This window comes from Salmo trutta, chromosome 15 (genome assembly GCF_901001165.1).
Source record: "Salmo trutta chromosome 15, fSalTru1.1, whole genome shotgun sequence".
Classification (NCBI taxonomy): Eukaryota; Metazoa; Chordata; class Actinopteri; order Salmoniformes; family Salmonidae; genus Salmo; species Salmo trutta.
The window spans coordinates 11,680,584-11,695,928 of record NC_042971.1 but is presented as its reverse complement, the minus strand read 5'-3'; the positions used below and the strand labels follow the sequence as shown (position 1 = coordinate 11,695,928).

Here is a 15,345-nt window from a genome sequence, read left to right as displayed (position 1 = left end):
AAAGAGAGAAATATAAGAAACTTGGAATCAACAAGATTTGAGAAGACTAATATAGTGTCTTAGCTCTAGTATCAAAATATGTAGGCTACTTATTCTACCAGCTGTCACAGCCTCAAGTCAGAATTAGATGTTCATCCATGTTTCTCAAACGTAACATTTCAAAGTTGTTCCAAACGTCCAAATTTCCAAACGTCAAAAGTGTTTAAGGTTAAGGTCAGGCGTAAACTCCAATTTCTTAATATTAGGCTTTAACTCTGAATGGTTAAGGTTTGGGATAGGCTTAAAACTAAAATATCAAAAACAACTTTCTATAGCTGATTTTGAACTTGCAGCCTTTGCGATCAGAGGCATATGCTTACACCTATGCTCCATCCCCGTACACAACGCCGAGTAAAACCGAAACCTACTTGAAGATAACCGCACGCGCTGTTGCTCCTAGTGGCCGGTCATCTCCCTACATCCCGAGACGTGGATGGACGTCGAATACTAGCTTGTATCACGGGTGACCTGGCTGACTTATTTGCACAACAAACCTTGGATCCCAGTGTGTTAACTCCGACTGGCTCTCGGCTGTACCACACTGTCATCCGCGGAGACCACTCGCTTGGGATGCAGGTAGAAGGCCGGAGCGTTTGCAACCATGTCAGGTTCGACATGTCTCGCTCCGATGGATCTTAAAGGTTCTTAGTGTGTTCGTTAAATTACAATTCAGATAGCACAGAGAAAACAAGATGCCCATTTTTGTGGCATATGCCTACCCGTGCTAAATAGGTTTTTCAGAATGGCTTAGAACATGTCTCAAACAATCACAATGCTTGTTTTGACCAACCCGTTGTAGAACAAGTTGTTTACCAGGCACTGTCGTGTACAATTGCTTTTTAACTGCATGAGGAACACTGCTTGTCCAAACATGTTGTGTGTTCATGCTATTTGCATTGGAGGCTATTAGCCAAGTTAACTCTGTACTGTTGGGAATTTGTGCTTAGTGTTTACCAGGCTTTTGATTACCGATTAAATGTGCATTTTGCTCTTCCTTTTTCGTCTATTGTGTATATACAGCCTGATCGATCTTTTAACCATTTTTTTTCTTTGCTAACATCTCACTTCCTTGTCTCTGTGTGTCTCCAGTGTGTGGCTGTGACCTGGCTCGTTCAGGCTTCTTCCAGAAGGGAGGAGAGTACATCTGTACAGAGGACTACCAGCGCCTCTACGGCACCAAGTGTGACAGCTGTGGAGACTTCATCACAGGGGAGGTGGTCTCGGCGCTGGGGCGTACCTACCACCCCAAGTGTTTTGTCTGCAGCATGTGCAGGTAGGTACTGTGGGGAAACACACACACACACACACAAATAAACTCAGCAAAAAAAGAAACGTCCTCTCACTGTCAACTGCGTTTATTTTCAGAAAACTTAACGTGTAAATATTTGTATGAACATAACAAGATTCAACAACTGAGACATAAACTGAACAAGTTCCACAGACATGTGACTAACAGAAATGGAATAATGTGTCCCTGAGCAAAGGGGGGTCAAAATCAAAAGTAACAGTCAGTATCTGGTGTGGACATCCACCGACTGCAGTACTGCAGTGCACCTCCTCCTCATGGACTGCACCAGATGTGCCAGTTCTTGCTGTGAGATGTTACTCTTCCACCAAGGCACTTGCAAGTTTCCAGACATTTCTTGTGGGAATGGCCCTAGCCCTCACCCTCCGATCCAACAGGTCCCAGACGTGCTCAATGGGATTGAGATCCGGGCTCTTCGCTGGCCATGGCAGAACACTGACATTCCTGTCTTGCAGGAAATCATGCACAGAACGAGCAGTATGGCTGGTGGCATTGTCATGCTGAAGGGTCATGTCAGGATGAGCCTGCAGGAAGGGTACCACATGAAGGAGGAGGATGTCTTCCCTGTAACGCACAGCGTTGAGATTGCAATGACAACAAGCTCAGTCCGATGATGCTGTGACACACCACCCCAGACCTTGACGGACCATCCACCTCCAAATCGATCCCGCTCCAGAGTACAGGCCTCGGTGTAACGCTCATTCCTTCTACGATAAACGCGAATCCGACCATCACCCCTGGTGAGACAAAACTGGGACTCATCAGTGAAGAGCACTTTTTGCCAGTCCTGTCTGATCCAGCGACGGTGGGTTTGTGCACATAGGCGACGTTGTTGCCGGTGATGTCTGGTGAGGACCTGCCTACAACAGGCCTGCAAGCCCTCAGTCCAGCCTCTCTATTGCGGACAGTCTGAGCACTGATGGTGGGATTGTGCGTTCCTGGTGTAACTCAGGCAGTTGTTGTTGCCATCCTGTACCTGTCCCGCAGGTGTAATGTTCGGATGTACCGATCCTGTGCAGGTGTTGTTACACGTGGTCTGCCACTGCGAGGACGATCAGCTGTCCGTCCTGTCTCCCTGTAGCGCTGTCTTAGGCATCTCACAGTATGGACATTGCAATTTATTGCCCTGACCACATCTGCAGTCCTCATGCCTCCTTGCAGCATGCCTAAGGCATGTTCACGCAGATGAGCAGGGACCCTAGGCATCTTTCTTTTGGTGTTTTTCAGAGTCAGTAGAAAGGCCCCTTTAGTGTCCTAAGTTTTCATAACTGTGACCTTAATTGCCTACCGTCTGTAAGCTGTTAGTGTCTTAACGACCGTTCCACAGGTGCATGTTCATGAATTGTTTATGGTTCATTGAACAAGCATGGGAAACAGTGTTTAAACCCTTTACAATGAAGATCTGTGAAGTTATTTGGATTTTTACGAATTATCTTTAAAAGACAGGGTCCTGAAAAAGGGACGTTTCTTTTTTTGCTGAGTTTATGTACAGTACATCTACCACATTGATCATTGCTGGCCCTTCGATGCACATCGGAGGCCAACTTTGTGCTGGTTCATGTTTAATAAAATTATTGAGTTTACCATGGAGACAACGAGTGGAGGAAAGTAGTGAATCATTTGTTTTATTGGGGATGCTGGCATTTAATCAGTGCTGAATAAAATTGATAAAGAAGAGAAATCAGCATAATCAGAAAACAAAGAAATTATCAGATGTTTCATCAGATCTTCCAAGACAGGGAACAGTTCAGTGAGGAGGGACGTTGTCTTTAGATGAGAGAAAGGGACATACAGCCTCGTTCAGTGAGGAGGGACGTTGTCTTGAGAGGAGAGAAAGGGACATGCAGCCTCTTGTTTCTGCTTGTCATGCTGGGAATCTAAGACCTCAGGGGTATTACAATGTCAAAAGCGCTCTCTCTGATTGTGTTGTTCACTGTCACTGTTTTAGAGTCTTTAGAGGGTTTTTGACGACTTTGTGGTTTCTTCTATATTGGTCTGCTGGTTGAGATGTCTCGGGATATATAGTTGCAGGAGGATGTTAGTGAGGCCAGACACACACTGCAGCAGCATGGGCCAGAGAGAGAGAGGCCTTACAGGCATACGGTAGTAGAAATATGTGCACAGTATGTACAGTTGTGGCCAAATATTAATTTCCACAAAGTTTGCTGCTTCAGTGTCTTTAGATATTTTTGTCAGATGTTACTATGGAATACTGAAGTATAATTACAAGCATTTCATAAGTGTCAAAGGCTTTTATTGACAAGTACATGAAGTTGATGCAAAGAGTCAATATTTGCAGTGTTGACCCTTCTTTTTCAAGACCTCTGCAATCCGCCCTGGCATGCTGTCAATTAACTTCTGGGCCACATCCTGACTGATGGCGGCCCATTCTTGCATAATCAATGCTTGGAGTTTGTCAGAATTTGTGGGATTTTGTTTGTCTACCCGCCTCTTGAGGATTGACCACAAGTTCTCAATGGGATTAAGGTCTGGGGAGTTTCCTGGCCATGGACCCAAAATATCGATGTTTTGTTCCCCGAGCCACTTAGTTATCACTTTTGCCTTATGGCAAGGTGCTCCATCATGCTGAAAAAAGGCATTGTTCGTCACCAAACTATTCCTGGATGGTTGGAAGAAGTTGCTATCGGAGGATGTGTTGGTACCATTCTTTGTTCATGGCTGTGTTCTTAGGCAAAATTGTGAGTGAGCCCACTCCCTTGGCTGAGAAGCAACCCCACACATGAATGGTCTCAGGATGCTTTACTGTTGGCATGACACAGGACTGATGGTATCGCTCACCTTGTCTTCTCTGGACAAGCTTTTTCCGGATGCCCCAAACAATCGGAAAGGGGATTCATCAGAGAAAATGACTTTACCCCAGTCCTCAGCAGTCCAATCCCTGTACCGTTTGCAGAATATCATTCTGTTCCAGAGGTTTTTCCTGGAGAGAAGTGGCTTCTTTGCTGCCCTTCATGGCACCAGGCCATCCTCCAAAAGTCTTTGCCTCACTGTGCGTGCAGATGCACTCAAACCTGCCTGCTGCCATTCCTGAGCAAGCTCTGTACTGGTGGTGCCCCAATCCCGCAGTTGAATCATCTTTAGGAGACGGTCCTGGCGCTTGCTGGACTTTCTTGGGCGCCCTGAAGCCTTCTTCACAGCAATTGAACCGCTCTCCTTGAAGTTCTTGATGATCCGATAAATGATTGATTTAGGTGCAATCTTACTGGCAGCAATATCCTTGCCTGTGAAGCCCTTTTTGTGCAAAGCAATGATGACGGCACATGTTTCCTTGCAGGTATCCATGGTTGACAGAGGAAGAACAATGATTCCAAGCACCACCCTCCTTTTGAAGCTTTCAGTCTGTTATTCTAACTCAATCAGCATGACAGAGTGATCTCCAGCCTTGTCCTCGTCATCACTCACACCTGTGTTAACAAGAGAATCACTGACATGATTTCAGCTGGTCCTTTTGTGGCAGGGCTGAAATGCAGTGGAAATGTTTTTTGGGGATTCAGTTCATTTGCATGGCAAAGAGGGACTTTGCAATTAATTGCAATTCATCTGATCATGTTTCATAACATTCTGGAGTATATGCAAATTGCCATCATACAAACTGAGGCAGCAGACTTTGTGAAAATGAATATTTGTGTCATTTTCACAACTTTTGGCCACGACTGTACAACACAAATGAACACATCCAAGCGAAGCCACATGCACCACCCCCACACATACATACCCTACAGCAACAAGTTGACCTACTACACCTCCTCTGCTGGCATTTTCTATAATTTCTTGAAGGAAATTTTGACCTGAATTGTTCCCTCTAAGCCATTTTATTCATTTTTATTTGATTTATCATGTTATTTGTTTTGTTATTTTTCAAACACCCACACTCTCAACTGTCGTTTCTCTCTGTGTTCTAGACTCTCTGTGTGGCGTGCCAAGGCAGACCTGCGTCTGGTTGGTTGGTGTAGGTGGCATGCTGTGTTGTACTATGGAATGCCCAGGTGGTCTGGGCAGGCAGGGGGTCACGCACGGTGGCAGGTGGCCGTAGCAGGTGGCACCAGGGCTGGGGTGGATTTAGAGTCTAACCCACAGTAACCTCCCCACCTAGGGCCCTGATAGGCTGAGAGCACTACACTGCTTACATGGCTGTGCGTGTATGTCCCATGGTGCACAGATGTGTATGTTAATGAATGTGTTTTGCACTGTTTGCAATCTGTAGTTCAATGCTATTACATGCTGACCTGACACACTGTATGGTGTTATGAGATGTAATTTGGGCAGATGCTTGACAGTGATATGCAAGGTGATAGGGAATATACCACTGTCAGTTGGCTAGTGAAACAGTACATGATATTGAATGATGTTACTGAGTAGTCCATGTGTAAGGGACATGAATCTTCACCAAACATTGCCCTAATAGCGCTGCCTGCCCTGCTAGAGATGCTGACTCTTAGCTTTCGGTAGCGGCAGCAGAGCTGGCATCCCCTCATGCAGTCAGCAGTCACCACAAGTAAAACACTAATCATCAGCCACAGATCAGCCCCACGTCTCCCAAACCTCACTATGCAGGATGCATTGTTTGCCCGAGTACATTCGACAGTATTGTCTGTCGTTCATAGCACACTGCATCGTCCTCAGCATGTTTGAAACAGCGCCTGCATCCCAAATGGGCCCTGGTCACAAGTAGTGCACTGTCTAGGGAATAGGGCGCCACTTGGGACGCGGCCAGTATGTTTGTTTCAATGTGCAGCATGAAGATCACCTCTGCTGGCCCAGTTTAGCTGCTGTGGCCAAGCGGGTGTGACGCATATTCCCCTGCATGCCTGGCTGCCGTGTGGCTGGATACAGGATCTGTCCAATGGCCCATCATGACTCCAGGGAGGGTGGATATCTCTGTGAGCCTCCCTGTCACCGGATATTACCACTGAAGCCCTCAGGGCCACCCTGTCAGCACACAACACACCAAAGAGTGTGTGTGTGTGTGTGTGTGTGTGTGTGTGTGTGTGTGTGTGTGTGTGTGTGTTGTGTGTGTGTGTGTGTGTGTGTGTGTGTGTGTGTGTGTGTGTGTGTGTGTGTGTGTGTGTGTGTGTGTGTGTGTGTGTGTGTGTGTGTGTGTGTGTGTGTGTGTGTGTGTGTGTAATGAATGCAGAGCAGAGGTTGGGATTTGCCAACGAGTTGTAGCCTTAAATACCCATCCTGTCTGCTTTAGTATCTCAATGTTTTTTCTCTGTTTTGTTAAGAATCATTTGTCTTGGCGCTTTTCTTTGCAGGTGGTCTACATAACGATATTGTTTATATAGGCTAGTTGTGTCACCTATTACATTTACATCAGTCTTCAATTTAGGTTGCTACGGTTCGGACAGGCCTGCATTTGAAAGAGTTTGTCATACCTTTTCACGGTGGTAGAGAAATGTGCAAATGGACGTTTTTTATTTCATTTATATAAAACATTTTTTATTTTATTTTTTCCCTCCATTTTCGTGATATCAAAATGGTAGTTACAGTCTTGTCGCTTCGCTGAAACTCTCGTACGGACTCGTGAGAGGCAAAGATCGAGAGCCATGCATCCTCCTGAAACACAACCCTGCCAAGCAGCACTGCTTCATGACACACTGCTCTCTTAACCCGGAAGCCAGCCGCACCAATGTGTCGGAGGAAGCACAGTACACCTGGTGACCAAAGTCAGCGTGCATACACCTGGCCCGCCACAAGGAGCCGCTGGAGCGGAATGGGACAAGGACATCCCGGCCAGCCAAACAATCCCCTATCCCGGACGAGGCTGCGACACAGTTTGGGATCGAAACCGGGTGTGTAGTGATGCCTCAAGCACTGCGATGCAGTGCCTTAGGCCACTGCACCTCTCGGGAGGCCCTTTATTTGTCATTTAAAGATTATACATACAAACAGGTAGAGGGTAAAAAAAATATAAGATCCCCTACCGCATCAACCCCACCCCAACCCCCCATGCTCCAACATAGCCCCACCCCAACCCCCCCATGCTCCAACATAGCCCCACCCCAACCCCCCATGCTCCAACATAGCCCCACCCCTACCCCCCATGCTCCAACATAGCCCCACCCCTACCCCCCCATGCTCCAACATAGCCCCACCCCTACCCCCCCATGCTCCAACATAGCCCCACCCCTACCCCCATGCTCCAACATAGCCCCACCCCTACCCCCCCATGCTCCAACATAGCCCCACCCCTACCCCCCATGCTCCAACATAGCCCCACCCCTACCCCCATACTCTAACAGATCCCCACCCCTACCCCCCATACTCTAACAGAGCCCCACCCCTACCCCACCATACTCCAACAGAGCCCCACCCCTACCCCCCATGCTCCAACAGAGCCCCACCCCTACCCCCCATACTCTAACAGAGCCCCACCCCTACCCCCCATACTCTAACAGAGCCCCACCCCTACCCCCCATGCTCCAACAGAGCCCCACCCCTACCCCCCATACTCTAACAGAGCCCCACCCCTACCCCCCATACTCTAACAGAGCCCCACCCCTACCCCCCATACTCTAACAGAGCCCCACCCCTACCCCCCCATACTCTAACAGAGCCCCACCCCTACCCCCCCATACTCTAACAGAGCCCCACCCCTACCCCCCCATACTCTAACAGAGCCCCACCCCTACCCCCCATACTCTAACAGGGCCCCACCCCAACCCCTCATACTCTAACAGAGCCCCACCCCTACCCCCTCATACTCTAACAGAGCCCCACCCCTACCTCCCATACTCTAACAGAGCCCCACCCCTACCCCCTCATACTCTAACAGAGCCCCACCCCTACCCCCTCATACTCTAACAGAGCCCCACCCCTACCCCCATACTCTAACAGAGCCCCACCCCTACCCCATTCTTCAACAGAGCCCCACCCCATCCCCCCATTCTTCAACAGAGCCCCACCCCAACCCCCCATGCGTCAACATAGCCCCACCCCAACCCCCATGCTTCAACTGAGCCCCAACCCCCCATGCTTCAACAAAGCCCCACCCTAACCCCGCAAGCTCCAACTGAGCCCCAAACCCCCATGATTCAACAAAGACCCACCCCAACCCCCCATGCTCCAACAGAGCCCCACACAAACCCCCATGATTCAACAAAGACCCACCCCAACCCCCCATGCTCCAACAGAGCCCCACACCAACCCCCATGCTTCAACAGAGCCCCACCCCAACCCCCATGCTCCAACACAGCCCCACCCCAACCCCCCATGCTCCAACAAAGCCCCACCCCAACCCCCCATGCTTCAACATAGCCCCACCCCAACCCCCATACTTCAATTGAGCCCCAACCCCCCATGCTTCAACAAAGCCCCACCCTAACCCCGCACGCTCCAACAGAGCCCCACCCCAACCCCCCACACTACAACAGAACCCCAACCCCCCCATGCTTCAACAAAGCCCCACCCCAACCCCCCATGCTCCAACAGAGCCCCACCCCAACCCCCATGCTTCAACATAGCCCCACCCCAACCCCCCACACTACAACAGAACCCCAACCCCCCATGCTCCAACAGAGCCCCACCCCAACCCCCATGCTTCAACAGAGCTCCATCCCTATCCCCATGCTTCAACAGAGGCCCCCCCCCAACCCCCCATGCTCTAACAAAGCCCCACCCCATCCCCCCATGGACTAACAAAGCCCCAACCCAACCCCCCATACTTCAACAGAGCCCCACCCCAATACCAGAAAAAGAAACAAACAAACATAAAGTAAAGAAAATACAAGTGCAAATAATGATATCAATTCTTATTTGGGTTTGTTTAAGGAGTTATTAAATTAGCTGGGTCCATGCCTTCTACAAAAGATAAGAAAGTTTGGCAGATGATCATATTTAATTGCAGATCCTCTAACGGAATAATGTCTTTTCTCTGCTTTTAAATGTTGCATGACATCCTTTATCCACTGGCTAAAGATGTTTGTTTTGATGAATATTTTGGAAAGGGGCTCCGTCCTCGCTCTTTCATGTGCGAGAGCGTGCCTGTGTGTGTGTCTGCGTGGAAAGTGACCTTCTAATCAGTATGAATGCGATTAGAACGGAGGTTTGGGCCTTTGATGCCGTTTCTCTCTCATGTGCTACTAAAGAGAACCACATTGCCCTCCTTGACCAAATGAAGCGCCCTCTGCTCAAAGGTTTATTTTTTTTAAGAAACCTTTTCTAAACATAATATAATCCCAAGTGCATGCAGGAATAATCACGTCTAATCTTCTTCAGTCACATCAAAGCATCATTAGTCTCAGTGCTCAGCTGTTCAGTGTTGGGTAGTTAGTTAGTGATACATTAGCAAACACTTCCAGAATGGCTGTATAGAACGGTACCACCGCTGTGCTGTCGTCGTCTCTGCTCTGTCCTCCGGCAGGACCCCGGATTTCACTGTCATTGTTGGACAAAAGTAAATATGGCACCCCCTGTAAAGGACATAAGCCTACTGCAGGATTTTCTCATCGATTTATTTTGAGCGTTTTTTTAAAGGGAGAATTTACAAAATGTATTATAATTAGACCACCAAACATTACATTATGAAAAATTACTAAACACAAAACGTGCGGTTGTGTAAAATAATATTGTCTAGCTGTCATTACACAGTATACGTACTGTATGATGTTACAGGTTCAGCAGAATACATGTCTGATGTCTTCCTTTGTCTTGTTTCCCAGAAAGCCTTTCCCTATCGGAGATAGGGTGACCTTCTGTGGGAAGAAGTGTGTCTGTCAGCAGTGCTCTCATTCACTGGTCAGCAGCGAGCCGGTCAAGATCCACGGACCCAGCCGTAAGTCTCCATATCAAAATAACCTTCTCGTAGCACAGGGCCTCAGCTGGACTTACACGATCAGTGTCATACAGGACAGCAATGGTCCCATAGGACAAGGCCTCAGCACACCGCACCTCTCAGTGGAATCACTATATCCTGATGATGACCTCATGAATTTCTGATGCAATAGCAGCATCTGTAGATTCATCTGCGACAAAAGCACATACAGGAGATGCATAGACCAGATCTCAACATACAGTAGGACCCCCCCACCAGATCTCAACATACAGTAGGACCCCCCACCAGATCTCAACATACAGTAGGACCCCCCCACTAGATCTCAACATACAGTAGGACCCCCCCACCAGATCTCAACATACAGCAGGACCCCCCCCACCAGATCTCAACAAACAGCAGGACCCCCCCCACCAGATCTCAACATACAGTAGGACCCCCCACCAGATCTCAACATACAGTAGGACCCCCCCCCACCAGATCTCAACATACAGTAGGACCCCCCCACCAGATCTCAGCATACAGTAGGACCCCCCACCAGATCTCAACATACAGTAGGACCCCCCACCAGATCTCAACATACAGTAGGACCCCCCCACCAGATCTCAACATACAGTAGGACCCCCCCACCAGATCTCAACATAGAGTAGGACCCCCCCACCAGATCTCAACATACAGTAGGACCCCCCCCACCAGATCTCAACATACAGTAGGACCCCCCCCCCCCCACCAGATCTCAACATACAGTAGGACCCCCGACCAGATCTCAACATACAGCAGGACCCCCCCACCAGATCTCAACATACAGTAGGACCCCCCCACTAGATCTCAACATACAGTAGGACCCCCCCACCAGATCTCAACATACAGTAGGACCCCCCCACCAGATCTCAACATACAGTAGGACCCCCCCACCAGATCTCAACATACAGTAGGACCCCCCCCACCAGATCTCAACATACAGTAGGACCCCCCACCAGATCTCAACATACAATAGGACCCCCCCACCAGATCTCAACATACAGTAGGACCCCCCACCAGATCTCAACATACAGTAGGACCCCCCCCACCAGATCTCAACATACAGTAGGACCCCCCCACTAGATCTCAACATACAGTAGGACCCCCGCACCAGATCTCAACATACAGTAGGACCCCCCACCAGATCTCAACATACAGTAGGACCCCCCCACTAGATCTCAACATACAGTAGGACCCCCCCACCAGATCTCAACATACAGCAGGACCCCCCCCCCACCAGATCTCAACATACAGCAGGACCCCCCCTCCCACCAGATCTCAACATACAGCAGGACCCCCCCCCCACCAGATCTCAACATACAGTAGGACCCCCCCACCAGATCTCAACATACAGTAGGACCCCCCCCACCAGATCTCAACATACAGTAGGACCCCCCCACCAGATCTCAGCATACAGTAGGACCCCCCACCAGATCTCAACATACAGTAGGACCCCCCACCAGATCTCAACATACAGTAGGACCCCCCCCACCAGATCTCAACATACAGTAGGACCCCCCCCCACCAGATCTCAACATACAGTAGGACCCCCCCACCAGATCTCAACATACAGTAGGACCCCCCCACCAGATCTCAACATACAGTAGGACCCCCCCTCACCAGATCTCAACATACAGTAGGACCCCCCCACCAGATCTCAACATACAGTAGGACCCCCCCACTAGATCTCAACATACAGTAGGACCCCCCCCACCAGATCTCAACATACAGTAGGACCCCCCCACTAGATCTCAACATACAGTAGGACCCACCCACCAGATCTCAACATACAGTAGGACCCCCCCACCAGATCTCAACATACAGTAGGACCCCCCCCACCAGATCTCAACATACAGTAGTACCCCCCACCAGATCTCAACATACAGTAGGACCCCCTTACCAGATCTCAACATACAGTAGGACCCCCCCACTAGATCTCAACATACAGTAGGACCCCCCCACCAGATCTCAACATACAGTAGGACCTCCCCACCAGATCTCAACATACAGTAGGACCTCCCCACCAGATCTCAACATACAGTAGGACCCCCCCCACCAGATCTCAACATACAGTAGGACCACCCCACTAGATCTCAACATACAGTAGGACCTCCCCACCAGATCTCAACATACAGTAGGACCCCCCACCAGATCTCAACATACAGTAGGACCCCCCACCAGATCTCAACATACAGTAGGACCCCCCCACCAGATCTCAACATACAGTAGGACCCCCCCCCACCAGATCTCAACATACAGTAGGACCCCCCCCCCCCCCACCAGATCTCAAAATACAGTAAGACCCCCCCCCCCCGTCATATAACCAGTGCATACGGTTGTTAATCATGTTAATCAGCCCACTACTACAGTACCATTAAATCTTCATTGAGTTTTGTGTAGAGATTTCATGATGTACCGTGGACACCTGGTTAAGTACATGGAGTGCAGAGAGAGGGGGGGGATGGCACAGTAGCAATAACACACTAGAGGGCTGAGCGGGTGACGGGCTTGATATCACATCAATCAATAATATCTCTCATCTGCAAATGACTGCTATTAATCTACCTGGCAACAGACACATGCTTTGATATTGCAGTCCTCCAGTCGCAGTAGAATCAGGCAGACATGGGCTCATGGTAGGCCGTCATTGTAATTAAGAATTTGTTCTTAACGGACTTGCCTAGTTAAATAAAGGTTAAATAAAAAATAAATGACCTAAATGAATGGGAGCTTTGATTACCAAACAACTTCCCTGCTCGGCATCTGGTGTCTTTTGTTTTAATGGTTATCTATAAGAGATGAATAAATGAAATTGTCCCACAATGTCCCACGGTTATGACCTAAAATAGATGATAATGTCTGCCTTAATATGACTGGCAATATCAGGTATTTGAACTGAGTCTCCCAGGATCCAGGCGGACTGGTACAGTGCCTACCTGCCCTGAGGGAGTGGTGTTGTGTTGGCCACCTTGCCCTGTCCAGATGGCTGCCCTGTCCATGTGTCACCAGGTGGAAATACTGCCTGCCTGTCCAGCAAAGCCATTTCCCTATGGTTATTAGCTGGAAGATACTGTTTTATCTGAGAACAGCCAGAGTGTTAAACGCTCAGTATGGGTGTGGATGTGCCAGGCAGAGTAGCCCTGACAAACAGCACTGAGCCAGAGTGGTGAGAAACACCTGTTAACCAAACAGCAGGCAGCAGAGTCAGCAGGCAGCAGAGTCAGCAGGCAGCAGAGTCATATCACAAATGAGGACTGAGGAGCCCTGGGTGTGTCCGCTGTGACCTGAGACTGGAGTGTGAAAAATGTACAGGCATGACCGAACTCAAGATGTTTGTGGAGTGTAAAGGATGATACATTCAGTATAGGTGAGTTTGGAGTAGGACTCTCCATCTCTCTCTCTCTCTGGGAGGAGAGCAGGTGTGGGGGACAGGCGAGACGTCGAGCTTAAATGATCACAAATGGGAGCCCGACCCTTTTCCAACGTTTATTGTCGTGTATCTTGCCCTGGAGGCAGAACTGAGCGATTTCCACTAGATGGGCCAACTGCAAAGTCAAAATTGGCTATATCGTAAAAATGGACTAAAACAACAATTGATTTAAGGTTAGGCATTAGGGTTAGCGGTGTGGTTAAGGTTAGGGTTAGGTTTAAAATGCAGTTTTGCCTCCAGGGCAAGATTAATGACAATAAATGCAACCTTCCCCCGTCACGGCCATGAGTCATCGTCTGCCATAACTCCCTCTGCTCTGCTCCTCTCTGCCCACTCCTATCCTCCACTCACTACACCCACAGCCTCCAGTAGAGCTACTTGATGCTCTAGACTGTATCTGTACTGGATAGTACATCACATCCGATCTGATGCATATTTGTGATTCCTTACCAAAGAGAATACGTTTGGTTCAATGTTGTTTTAGCCTCAACTTGCCGCTCTTCCATTTTCATTCTCTGTTTATTCTCTGTTCATCTCAATCTTTCTCTCTCTCTCTCTCCATCTCCCGTCCCCACATCAGCACACTAGCATATTGTAGGCTTATTTTAATGTGAATTCAGCGGTGTATGAAATATTTAAAAAGGCATCTCTCTCTTCTCTCTCTCAGACTGTGCGGGTTGTAAGGAGGAGATCAAACATGGCCAGTCCCTCCTGGCCTTGGAGAAGCAGTGGCATGTCAGCTGCTTCAAGTGTCAGACCTGTGGCACTGTGCTGACCGGGGAGTACATCAGCAAGTAGGTGCACTGTGGTGACGTCACAATACCAGTAAAGTACTAGGAGCAATACTATCTTCCTCAGAAGAATCCTCCTACATTTGACCTTTATTTAACTAGGCAAGTCAGTTAAGAACCAATTCTTATTTTCAGTGATGGCCTAGGAACAGCAGGAACTGCCTTGTTCAGGGGCAGAGCAACAGATTTGTACCTTGTCAGCTCAGGGATTCGAACTTGCAACCTTTCGGTTACTAGTCCAACACTCTAACCACTAGGCTACGCTGCCACCCCATACATATACTGCACTGCACATTTACTGCACACATAGCCGCGCCATGCCATCCATGAACTGTATCCATCTGTTATAATGGACTGTTTTCATTGTCTTTTGACTAATTGAAAAAAGACTAGCTACGGACTACTACGTGTGTGTTTATCTGTGTGTGTGTGTGTGTGTTTTCTCAGGGATGGTATTCCGTACTGTGAGACTGACTACCACGCTCAGTTTGGCATCCAGTGTGCAACGTGTATCAGATACATCAGTGGCAGAGTGCTTGAGGTGAGTCTGTCTGTCTGTCTGTCTGTCTGTCTGTCTGTCTGTCTGTCTGTCTGTCTGTCTGTCTGTCTGTCTGTCTGTCTGTGACCTCATCTCATACTGCTTCCGACCGCTCACTAATTATAAACCAATGACAAACTTCACCACAAAGCATTGATTTATGAATGAGACATCAGCATCAATCTTTGCATTAAGTGTGTGTAGTGCCTATTCATTACCTCACAGACAAGACAGCAGTTTTGTAATCTTGGCGTCAATCTAATTTTAAAGAAACAAACCTTGACAGACATGGAGGCGAAGTGAAAATCAACCTCTTGTTTTGTCTTGATATGAACCACATGAAATAAGTAAAGTACTCTGGTATTTCTTAGAGATCACACTAAAGAATACAAATGAACAAAACACTATGACACCATCAAAGGTATCGCT

General features: G+C 48.5%; 1 protein-coding gene across 8 annotated transcripts in view; it reads left to right on the top strand.

The window, feature by feature from the left end:
• The window catches only part of LOC115148486 (actin-binding LIM protein 3), a 131,775-nt gene that overhangs the window by 69,301 nt on the left and 47,129 nt on the right, over positions 1-15,345 (top strand). For all 8 annotated transcript variants that reach the window (XM_029690407.1, XM_029690406.1, XM_029690411.1 and 5 more), the window contains exons 3-6: positions 1,129-1,312; positions 10,027-10,139; positions 14,255-14,381; positions 14,826-14,919. In XM_029690407.1, the coding sequence (XP_029546267.1) occupies positions 1,129-1,312; positions 10,027-10,139; positions 14,255-14,381; positions 14,826-14,919 (518 nt within the window). The remainder of the gene's footprint in view (positions 1-1,128; positions 1,313-10,026; positions 10,140-14,254; positions 14,382-14,825; positions 14,920-15,345) is intronic.